This window comes from Mustela lutreola, chromosome 4 (genome assembly GCF_030435805.1).
Source record: "Mustela lutreola isolate mMusLut2 chromosome 4, mMusLut2.pri, whole genome shotgun sequence".
In the NCBI taxonomy this organism is placed as follows: Eukaryota; Metazoa; Chordata; class Mammalia; order Carnivora; family Mustelidae; genus Mustela; species Mustela lutreola.
Genome location: NC_081293.1, coordinates 88,361,867 through 88,374,566, shown reverse-complemented (window position 1 = coordinate 88,374,566; position 12,700 = coordinate 88,361,867). Strand labels below are relative to the sequence as shown.

The 12,700-nt window shown below is 42.3% G+C and overlaps 1 protein-coding gene across 10 annotated transcripts in view; it reads right to left on the bottom strand.

Moving 5' to 3' along the window:
* Nucleotides 1–12,700, bottom strand: part of TTC13 (tetratricopeptide repeat domain 13) — a 75,861-nt gene that overhangs the window by 41,876 nt on the left and 21,285 nt on the right. For all 10 annotated transcript variants that reach the window (XR_009352722.1, XM_059170487.1, XM_059170481.1 and 7 more), the window contains one exon: nt 9,573–9,643. Coding sequence is in view for 9 of the 10 variants with exons in the window: in XM_059170487.1 (XP_059026470.1) it covers nt 9,573–9,643 (71 nt within the window). In the remaining variant the exon portion in view is untranslated. The remainder of the gene's footprint in view (nt 1–9,572; nt 9,644–12,700) is intronic.

Here is a 12,700-nt window from a genome sequence, read left to right as displayed (position 1 = left end):
ATAAGAGACTCTTAATCTCACAAAACAAACTGAGGGTTGCTGGGGGGAGGTGGGGAGGGAGAGGGTGGTAGGGTGTTGGACACTGGGGATGGCATGTGCTATGGTGAGTACTGTGAAGTGTGTAAGCCTGGTGATTCACAGACCTGTACCCCTGGGGCTAATAATATATTATATGTTTATAAAAAATTTAAAATTTTTAAAAAAAAATGCAATCCTTCCAAAAACTCTATGACCAGCAGCATCCGAGATCATGTCTCACAGGGGAAACGGAGGCTCAAGGAAGGAAGTAAGGAGTGAAGTGCTAGGTAGTGCCTCTTCCTGGTTTGTCCCCTTCCCAGTCATGAAATAATCTGAAAAGGGAAGAACCTCTCAGTGCCTGCCCCATTGAGCAACAAGAAAGACGTCCATTCCAGTCTGTTTACACTGTGCGTCAGAACAGGAATTAGACCCTTCCTGCAGACTGCCCCAGATGGACTAGACGAAATCGCCCTCTGGCCCAAGGACGGGGTCCGCTGCCCCGCCACTACCTCCCCTAACAGGTGGTATGAGCCGTCCCTCCTCCTGAGGGAGATGCCTCTCCTCTACATTTAGCCTCTGCAATTTCTACCACTTCTCTGAAGCCTTCCCCTATATTTAAGAAAAAAAGACTGAGCAGCCTCTGGCTATACATTCGGGGGTAAAACTCCTGACACTGCTAAGGAATCTAACAGAACAGGGGCACTGGGGTGGCTCAGTCAGGTAAGTGTCTGCCTTCGGCTCAGATCGTGATCCCTGGATCCTGGGACAGAGTCCAACATTGGGCTCCCGCTCCGCGGGAAGGTTGCTTCTCCCTCTGCTTATGCATAGGCATGCACGCAAAAATAAATAAAATCTTAAAAAAAAAACAACAATAAGAAAAGAGACTCTCATAGAACAGTACCAGATGAGGCATTTTATAGACTAATCAATCTACCATTAAGTTGCAAATCTGAGAGACGGAGTCTGCCCACACTGCAGAAAAAGACACATCAACCTCAATGATGAGTGGATGAGATGGAATAGAGGAGAAGATGCCATATACTGGAAAACAAAAGACTAAACAGAATCCAGTACACCTGTAGCAAGGGGCAGACGGATGCATCACTGGCCCCAGCCTGGCCAGCAGACCAGCCCATCATGTACAAAAATCGGAAAAATTCAAGTAAGCAATTACAGATCTCTAACTTTTCTTGAAAAATCCAAATATGCAACAAAGATAAGCCCATATTTTTGCATTCTTGAATGAAAAAAGAAAAAACAACTAGAGCTAAGTACTGGCTGCCTCCTTAGATGAGGGGTGTGCATTCATCTGCGTACCGGAAGCCCACCCGTCACCCATCACCTCTAGGTCATGGCAATGTACTTTGCTCATTTCGGTCACTGCCCTGGCCCTACACAGTTCTCTTCAGAGTTGTGATCTAGAACTTACACATGATTGGTATAAAAGGCTCCATGCTATTCACTAAGTAGAAAAAAGCACAAGCTAATAGAACTACAGAGGAACAGCAATTTTATGAATAATACTTATACATGATTGTGTGGGTGAGTACATATACATAAAAAAGGGCTTTAAAACACTAACGGTAATTTTCTGTTGGGAGTGAGATTGCTAGATGTGTTCCCATTCTACTCACTACACTGCTGTATGCCTTTTCATGGCTTAAAACAAACATGCATACATTCATAATCAGAAAAAAGATGTTTTAAGTAATACACACCATATAAAAGAAATTGTTAGCACAAATAAAAATTTTATCCAAATAAGTAGTTGGAATATTTATTATAAATTACAGAAAATTTAGAAAATGAAGAAAAGCACAAAAAAGAAGGTAAAGGGCAACTAATCATTCTGCCACACAGAGATAACACTTAAAAACATTTTAAATACCCTTCCTGGCTTGGGGAAAAAAAAAGGCAGAGGATGTCGTTTGGAAGGAGAGGGATACGGGTACAGAGGGAGAGGAGGAGCAGGAAAAACAGCGACCCGATCACAAAATAAAGTGAAGACTGACTTCATGTGTTTCCACAGCAGTAGCACCTGCCAGGAGACAGAAGAGTGCCCAGAAGCCCCTCGTCCAGGTTGGGGCAGGGGGCAGTGAGCCCACATGGAAGACATTCTCTAGTGAGGGGAACACCTCCTCTCAAATTTGTAACGTCTCAAAATAGACTACCTAAGAAGCTTTCCTCCTAAAACAAAAAAAAATTTATGATGACCAAGGGGTATATCGGGAAAAAGTGTACCTAACAAACCTAAATAAACAGTTCTTCTACTGAAGGGGCATCTACATACACCCCATGGCCAGAGCCAGCCACTAGGTGAGGGAGGGTCATCCTCATCTCCCCATCGACATGCCTACTCAGGAGATCCCAGCAGTCTCAATGCACCTGCTGCCTCTCCCCCTCCCAATGCACTGCCCTATTGGACTCCTCCCTCACCCACTTATACTACTGCAACCATCTTAACCACGTTCCTGTTCCTCCCGTCCAGTCTCCAGACCCACACTAAGAGTCACCTAACAATGATGTTCGATCAAGTCACCCTGGATGAATTATTCCTTGGCTCTGCAACACCTCCAACAGCCCCATTCAAACACGTTTTTACTCTAACCCACGGTAAAACTCATTTTACGTTGTAACCCAGTACACACACATATATATGTACATAATGCACGCACACACACACACATCAGGAGCACTAAGTCAAACCTAGTCTTACTATTTACACTGCAGCCTATTTTCTATTCTAGTGTATTTCACTTTTTGAAAAGCACTAGTCTTCACTTGCCAATCAATTTCAGCCCCTACTAAAAAGGTTGCAACTCACAATTGGAAAAACAATGAGGTTACATCTAAATGCTTTTGTAGAAAATACTGATCATTTTCCTGCCTTAAGGTTGTATCTCATCTCCTTCCACTTTCCACCCATACTTCATACTCTAGAAATCAGCACTACTTCACAGCTCTCTGGACACAACATGCTCTCCCTGGCTCGGGGCACAGCCCACCTGCCTAGAATATCCACCTGCAGCCTCAGCTCCAACACTACCTCTCCTCTGACTCCTTCCAGACTCTCCTGAAAGGTAAATAGGCCTCAGTTCCTAGGTAAATAGGCCTCGGTTCCTCGGTTCCTAATGTCTGTATGTTGTACAGACATTAGTCACTCAGTCAACAAATATTTACTTAGGGTCAGTTATTACCATGTCCGGTTCCACATGCTAGAAATACTATAGTAAGCAAAAACAAGACAGAAGGCAAGACTCTTGTCTTTTTGGAGCACAGCCAGAGAATCACAAATACAAATGCAAAGTTAACATCTGCAGTAAGTGCTGTAGTGGTAAATGGTACCTTTGGAAAATGGCATGAAGATTAGACACAGTTAGGAGGGCTTCCCTGAGAAGTACCGGGCTCAACTGTGTCGGGGGTGAGGGAAGCTCAGAGCAGCTGGTCCAGGCAGAGGCGGCCCAAGACAAACAGGGAGCATAGGATATGCCCCAAGACAAGGCTGAAGAGGTAGGCAGGGACCTTAGTAAGGACTTTACTCTTTAACCTAAAAGCAACAGCAAGGTGTGTGTGTGTTTCAAGTGCCCGTGAATGGATGGCGTGCATGTATGCGAAGGGTATGAAGTGATGAGGCAGTTAAGAGGGCTGTGCCAGTCACCTGGCAGCTAGCAGTGGCCTGGCTGGGGTTTGAACCAAGCCAGGAGAAGTGGATGGACGTCAGGGGTACTTGGAAGGTGTCCGGATGGAGGGGATGCTGAAGGAAGCAGCATACAGATGTGCGGAGCAGGGGGACTCATGCACGCCGCGGAGAGCGTGCCACCCACTGAGGTGGGCAACTCTGGAGCCGGACTAGGATCCTCTCTCACTTATGGTCGGGGTGTGCAGGGATCCGGGGAGGGCACGCAGTTGAGTTGGAACCTCTTAATGGCTAGAATTCCATTAAGGTAGTTCTCTTATTATTCGTTATTTTGCATTTGTACTCTTGTCACCCACGGGCACACAATATTGAGGCAATGTCTTGTCATGTTTGGCTCTGCGGCCTCCAGCACAGTGCCTGACACGTGAAGTGTCATATATAACAGTTCCTAGTCAGCCACAGACAAGGGCCATTTCCGAGGTGACTGAGGAGATCTCGATGCATGTTAAAGCCTGTCAGATTGAAGTCAGCTCAGCCTGGCCTGCCCTTCTCACAGTAGAAGCAAGCAGACGACCTGGACAGAAACGACGGGGTAGTCATTGGTGAAGAGCCAGATCCGGGCTTCCGGAAGGCAAAGGTGTATGACGGTGTGCCCCAGGGGTGCCTTCCCTTTGCTGGACAAAATGTTAAACCTTTAGGAAACAGCCATTCACAACTTTGCAACAGTCAAAATATCTGAACACTGACAACTTCCTGTGCTCAGCCATCATCATTTCAGCTCGGGGGGTTCTACGTGTGGCCCCCTCCCGGCCGAGAGCCTACCATGACCCTATAGTGGCCTCCCGATCCCCCCGACGTGGTCTCATCATGACCACAGCAGCGCCTTTCCATTCCGCCAGTGACAGATAACAAGTCGCATCAACCAGGAAAAGAAATAAAATCTATTATTTAACAACAACAGTAAATGATACGTCCTATGCTGTTGAAAAAAAGTTCTCAAAAGAAAGAATAAATGGAATAAGAAAACCTAAATCAGAGAAAGATCTGTAAAGGATTGCTGTGGTTGTTATCTCAGTCATAATCTAGTGATAAGGGTTCCTAAATGTAGATGGTGGATTTTATTACTTTCCTTGATTGATACAGCTTTATTACTTTATTTTATCTGTCATCAGCTTTGGATGTTAACAAGAAGTCAAAACTCTTTATGAAATGTCATAATGAACTATACTTTCAAATAAAATCCAGTGTCTATTTCTAAAAGCAAATTGGGCTCGGAATATCCATTTTTCAAAAATACTTTTTGAGTATATACATCTAACAATATTTACATTTTATCAAGTGTTCAGAAATTTTTCAATATTATAATTTTATCTTTTTTTAGTGTTCCAAGATTCATTGTTTATGCACCACAACCAGTGCTCAGAATTTTAAATGATTTAAATGAAAACTAGTATTTTAATCTTCCAATCTTACCTACTTTATGCAAATGCAAAATCATGGTATAATACAACAGTTACCTTATTGGAGTCATGTCCATTAGATGTCTCATTTCCCAAGACATCGATCTTTTTGCATTCAAAAAGGTCTCATTTACTGTCCTCATTATACCATTTACACAGTGACTTAAATTTTACAAATATTTATTTTTCGACCAGCAAGGCTGGCTTTTTGATTAAAATTCAAAAGTCACAGAATCGAAGACAAATGAACTCAAGCGAGCCCCTGCACAGCGCTGGCAATGAGGAGTCAGGTTTGCCCAACTGGCAGACCCACGCACCTAATTACAAGAAGGATGTTTACAGTTCGTATGTAGAGGCAAGTTCACATTTTGTCTGCTGATGTAAAATAATAAACAAACACTTTTATGAATTCAGTTCTACCCAAATCAGATGAGCTCAAGTTCCCACAATTAATAACAAAGGCCTCAGTCGATTTTTGCACCACTAATGTTACCAAGCCCTGCCTGGGGACCAAAGCAGCATGGCAGCTGGGGAATGTCCCGCTTTCCCAGAGCACCATCGTCACTGCACGGACACCGGAGGAAGGACAGTGATGTATAGACAACACGAATGCACAAGCTTTTCAATCACAAGTTTTCAGTGCAGTCTGACACATCTATTACGCTTGAAGCTGTGTTCAGTGAGAAACCCTGAAGAGCATTTCTGTTTCCTTTATACATGTACCACATATCCCGTAGTTAAATAACTACTCAAACACAGCTCACAACAGCAGAGACCGGGGATATATCGTCTGAGTTTGCTCCTCGTGGTACAGCTAAGACAAAAGGAAGGTTTCAGAGCTTTACAGCAGAAGGTCATTCTGGAATTCTAGGCAGCCCTCACGCACAGATCCCAATGTCACACTAAACGATGTTGTAAAAATGGTGACTCTAATACAAGCCAAGCCCTCATGGTCCCATGAGGTATGCTGCGGCATACTGGAGTTCCTGGGCTGTCCGAAAGAGAAGTTTTATCAAGCATATGTGAACTCAAAAACCCTGAAAAGTTTGTGTACCAGGGGCTGCCACTGCAGAGCTGCTAGAGACCACCGGCTAGCTTACAGATCGAGAGTATCAGCAGGTGTGTGGGCCCCACAAGCAACAGGAGGACACCCGGTGGCGGCAGGCTCTGCAGTGGTACTTGGGCCAGTCCTAGGACAAAGAGGGCAAGGCTGCAGGGTGATAGCAAACTGCTCTCCTGAACCTGGGCCATGGAAAAGCAATGCTGGGACAACAACCTATGTCATTACCGCAAGAAAGAGTTCCACTGCATTCGCCCGTGAAAGAAAAGGAAGCGCAGTCAGATGTAAAGAAGTCTCGTGCTTTTGAAATATAACCTGAAGAGACTGACTTCTGCAAAATCTGATTCATGGTACGAAAAGGAGTTTTGGTCAACTGGGGAAAGAACACTAACTCTTCTTCGGACACCTGCTACCCCCTACTTGTGCGGTTTCCTGATGAGATCGGCTATCAAGAATTCGATGAAAATGGAAAGCTCTTAAATAGGAATCATGTGCATCACTTTTGAACATAAAACCTCAGTCCTGGAAAAACAGGACTGAGTTTCTTATTAAAATTTTTGAACAGGGGCACCTGGTGGCTCAGTCAGTTAAGCGTCTGCCTTCAGCTCAGGGTGTGATCCTGGGGTCCTGGGATCGAGTCCCTCATTGGGCTCCTCGCTCAGTGGGAATCTGCTTCTCCCTCTGCCTCTGCCCTTCCCCCTATTCATGTTCTCTCTATCAAATAGACAAATAAATAAAAATCTAAAAAATTAAATTTTAAAAAAATATTTTATTTATTTATTTGACAGACAGAGATCACAAGTAGGCAGGGAGGCAGGCAGAGAGAGTGGGGGAAGCAGGCTCCCTGCTGAGCAGAGAGCCTGATGCAGGGCTTGATCCCAGGACTCTGAGATCATGACCTGAGCTGAAGGCAGAAGCTTAACCCTCTGAGCCACCCAGGCGCCCCTAAAAAACTAAATTTTTTGAAAAGAATTTTAGTGTATTTTATCAATCTTTATTATATATAATATATATATAGTTATATAACACACAGAAAATGTGACAAATTTTCACTGAGCTCCATCCAGATGCGTCTAAATTTGGTCCTGTGTTTACTCCCAAGGTGATGCAAACAGGATTATCTACCTGTGTCATGATGTGGAAAAGGCTGCGAAGTACCAAAATAAAAGGAGAGAAGACAGAAATCTAAGAAAAGCACCAGCAGGACAGAAAAAGGCACTCTTGGTTCTTCATCAAAATATGTTATTAAGTGGTCGCCCAGGCTGTCTTCTGTGGGCCGGAAGTATTTGAACTTCGGCTGCTCCCCATCCTCTGCTCCTGCCCCATCAACAGCTTACATCAGCAGAAAAGGAGTCCCACCTTATGAACCACACATTCTCAAAGAGAAATTTCCCACTTGAAAGCAACCCATTGTATTGCAGACTGATGAACATGATCTATCAAATTTCAATATTAAGACCTTTTCTTGGCACAAAGAGAGAAATTCTGACCTACTTTCTGAATGTAGTTGCAAGAGAAAGAAGTTTTACAACAATAAACGGACAACACGAGGAACAGTAAGTACAGAGCTATTAAAAGCGTAAGATTAGAAATACTGAGAAAAATTTACAGTATAAACTCCAGTGGAAAAGTAATACAAAATAGTAGACATTCAAATTACGAAGCACAAATGCATACTTTGAAAAGGTCAAAAGCAAAAAACTTCAATAATGGTAGAGTGGCAGAATTAGGAAAATTTTTATTTAGGGTTCTTTCTTTAACATTGTTATATTGCCTTCAACTGCAACGATAATATTTTTTAAAAAGTTGAATGCACTGATAATATATTGGCAAGTTCTCATCATTTTCTGCTATTAGTTGCCATACATTAACCAACATTTCTCCTATAAATGTACCAAAACCTCCCTGCCAAACCAGGGCCGAGTGTTAATTGTGTGAAGTGCTTGCTTACCTTTTTAAGTACTGCAATGCCTACCAGAAAGGTGATTTGTAAAACTACTAAGAATCTACCCTTCATACTTTAAACACTGCTGAAGACTGTCAATCCATACAAGCACTCAAACACACAACTGTTTGGATCTGGGGACTTTGAAGTCATCCCTAAAACTATCTCTGTGACTTTTTTTGGGAACAAAGACAGAATTGTCAATATAATTAATTCTATGTTTAAAGAAAAAAAAGTAGAGCAGGAATTTAAAAATTAATATTTTTAAATGAATTTTACCTGCTGGATTGTAAATTATCTGTTTGTTCTATGAACAGGAGTTTGTTAGAACGGTGCTTTGAGGAGCTAAAATTAACTGAGCACTTATTATGTGCCAGGCATTAGGTACTAAGGACTTTGTAGAATATCTCATTTAAACCTAACAAGAGGGGCGCCTGGGTGGCTCAGTGGGTTAAAGCCTCTGCCTTCAGCTCAGGTCATGATCTTAGGGTCCTGGGATCGAGCCCCACATTGGGCTCTCTGCTTGGCAGGGAGTCTGCTTCTCCCTCCCCCTCTGCCTGCCTCTCTGCCTACTTGTGATCTCTGTCTGTCAAATAAATAAATAAAATCTTAAAAAAAAAAAAACCTAACAAGAATAGTTTTGGAGGTTATGGTTATTATCTCCATGAGCCAGGAGGTAAAATAACTTGCAAACAACCAGTACAGTGGATTAGAACATGGGTATCTTCAACTCTAAAGGTCACATTTCTTCACTGTAGTCTACTGTACAGACTTATTGACAATGTATCAATAATGGTCTGCTCCACAAGAACACAGCTAAATAAAGATAAGGGGTATAAGGCCAACAATGTTAGGCTGCATTACGGGTCTCCCCTGCAACTCTTAGACCTTTGTTCAAGCCTTTTATCTTAATTTATGCATTTTTAAAGCAGCCATCCATCAGGAAAGGGTCAGTACTTCTGCTGAAGAGTCCCACAGTTACACTTTGGTGAGAAACAAATCCATGAGTGGAACCATGCAGATCAGCTCCTGCACGGAAAGTAAACATATGGACATCCAGGAACTTCCAGCATCCACGTTTTATGGGAGATAGCATGGTAGAGAGGAAAGTGAACTAAGCTAGTTTTTGGTTTTTTTCTTTTAAACTGCACGTGCGTCCCCTGTCTTCCAGCTGATGGTTTGGGGGGGGCGGGCGGTGTGGAGACTATGAGCAAATTGCTTCATCTCCTTTGATCTCATTTTCCTCATTTGAAATAAAGTTAATACTGCAAAGATTAAATGAGAGCACCGTTTCAAGGCCTGCGCCAACAAAGTGCTCAGTCAGGGCTGATTTCCTTTACCTTCTTCTATGATCCTAAAAGCAATACATTCTTGCAGACTCTAGCCATGCATATGTCTGTATTTCTGTCGTAACCATCAACTTGAAATTTCATAATTAAGAAGAAAAATTACCTGAAGCATTGTTGAAAAATGTCTTATTGCTTCATCATAGAGTCCACTGCCAATCAACACGTAAGCAATAGCTATGAAACAAAATACAAAAATATGAAAGGAAAGAATGAAGGCTCGCCGAGCAGAATCAGTAAATAAATTCTTTGCCGAGTCCTAACAGGCAGCTCCGAGGACCAGAAGTAGTTAAAGAAAACCGGGAAGTTAATAAGATGTACTTGAATGCTTCCACCACTTGGCACCTGCTATCAGTCTTCCAGTGCTCTCAAGAATTAAATTATTAAAGCCATCTATAAAACATTGCCTACAAGAAGTAATTATCTTTTTCTGGGTCCATCACTCACTTTCAAATACAAATAACCTTTGTGATGTTTCCTCTCGATCTATCAGAAGAGCTAGTGAGGAGCCCGAATAAGTCCAGAACATGGCAATGTGATTTTACTGCGACAGTTCCAAGAAATACCCAAACAGCACCACGGATCTTAGCCTCTGGGGGTGCTGAACTTACTGCCAGTGACTGAGTTACAAAAGCTGAGGCTCAAATTAATACATATTAAGAGAATGCGTAATTCACACCAGCGCAGTGCAATAGTGGTCTTTTTCCTACCTCTTCTGTTCAAAATACAGTCAAACACTACTCAAAATATACACTAAAGATGAATACACAGTTTCTGATCAAATGGTGTCAGTAACTGGTATTTTGAAATTTGAGCCATGACAACCTCTTAAAACACAGCAATAGATGAACTAAATTTTTTCACCTGTCCAAAATGCAATAAATTATTGGCAGTCTAGATTACATTCCATCTATATTACATTATTATATTATTGGTAATCTAGATTACTTTTCATATATAAAATTTACCCTAACTCCTTAAATCCCCAAATATTCCCGAAAAAACTGTATTTCTCACTCAACACAATACTATTTTGATCACATTTCTTCACAAAAAAAAAAAGCCTTTATCCCAAGACTCCAGTCCTAGAACCTAAGAGGTGTTCAAGGGGACAGACAACTAAAACTTCTTACTGGTGTGAAGAGCTGAAATGTCCTGAGAGTCAAAAGGAGTAAAAACATTCCATGCAGAAAGAGACTTAGAGTGTCCCCATAACTAACCTGAGAAAAATAAACTTCAGAAGCACTGAATGTCATAATAAGACAACAGCTTTAAGGGCATTCTTCAAACTAAAGAGGGCTGGTTTTGTCACAATTTGTTTAAAAAGATAAAATTAAGGTCAAATTCATATTTGGAATGATACGAATGGATCCCATTCAGATGCCTCAGAGAACAAGAAGAGCTGAGACACTTCTGGTGGGGGGGCCAGGAATATGAGCAGTCAAAATAAGTGTGACATGTGTGTGCGTGGCACTCTGTCCATTTCCATGTAGTAATGATTGCAGGGAGGCAGGTACAGTTCTTATCCCCGTTCAAAGACAAGCAGATGAAGCACAGTACAGCTGAACACGACTGAAGGGAGACAAAGGACCCAGGCTGCCTGCTCTGGGACCTCCCCTAACACACTCCCCTGAAATAAATCAAGTCTGTACTGAAACTGCTGTGTGCTGGGCTAGACGGCAAAAACGGTTTGAATTTCTGGATGATCACATAAACAGGGATGGAAACGCAGACGCGTCCTTCTATGAAGGCAGGAAGATGGCCATCTCTCAGAAAGCCAGGATCTGGGCTCAGGTTCTGGCTCTGCTACCCAACAGCGGTGTGATCATGGAGACCTCAACCACTTCTCACCTCTTTCTGGGTCTTGCTTAACAAGCTTCTAGGACATCTTCTTACATTCCTTTCAGATCTGAAGTTTTAGAATTTTCCTAGCTCTCTCCCCATAACCAGTATAAATATCTACTGAACAAACAAATGAATAAGTGACCCATAAAAACGAATATAGTTTTAGGGCATAAATATTACTGTACTTAGGAACATGTTTAAATTGTTCTCCATGGCTAGGCTGTTGAAGTCCACTTAAATAAAACCAAATGCACTTTTCAAATCTTTCTATCTAAAAGTAAACACTTTTTCGAGAAAAACGCAAAAGTACTCATTAAAAAAAAAAATCCAAATCTTGCAAAACTATAAAATAGCTATTAGGACCTAAATTTTGTTGTAGAAGTCCAAAGACATAAAGAAAGCACTGGAGGGGCGCCTGGGTGGCTCAGTGGGTTAAAGCCTCTGCCTTCGGCTCAGGTCGTGATCCCAGGGTCCTGGGATCGAGCCCCACATCGGGCTCTCTGCTCAGCGGGGAGCCTGCTTTCCCCTTTCTCTCTGTCTGCCTCTCTGCCGACTTGGGATCTCTCTCTCTGTGTCAAGTAAGTAAATAAAATCTTTAAAAAAAAAAAAAAAAAGAAAACACTGGAACTCTCACAGAAATCATTACTATCCAGCAATTCCACATCTCCTAGCAACGTGTAAATTGACAGAAGCTGCTCTTCCAAGGAAAAAATATTGTGATATGGAAGATCCTAAGGCAGCTTAGGGCCTAGAGGTCTAGCAGGATTAGTCTTAGAGCACAGAATAGGCCTGGCACATCCTGGGCTCTTAATTCAGGACATAAAAAATGAAGACGCTGACCAGAACCCAGGCACCTCGGAAAAGACAAATCTGATTTCTTAACAGATAATTAATTCTCAGAGCCTACTCAAAGAACATCACCAAAAATTGATTAATACTTTCAAAACAGTCAACTCTTAATCATCTGCACTAACAGAGCAAAGGAGCCAATACAAGAAGTGCTCAGTAATTTTTTTTTTTTTTTTTTTTTAGTAAGCTCTAGGTCCAGTGTGGGGCTTGAACTCATGATCAGAAGTCAGGAGATCTACCAACTGCACCAGCCAAGCGCCCTGAGGTGCTCCGCCTTAATATAAAATGCACATGGCCACAGAAAGGATAAAATAATTACATGTAAATCAGATAGAAAAGAATTTCCAAAGGTGCTTCAGTGAAGTCTGAAGCAATGCTTCTGTGAAGTCTGTCCAGATGCCCTCTTCAGTCCTGTATTCAATTTTGTTTTCAATCCTTCAACAGCGAGCTGACCCGACAATGGGCAAGGCACACCCAGTGTGTATCAGACCCTGGAGGAACCAGCCTGTTTGAAAACAGGCCCACAGCAAGACAAACTAC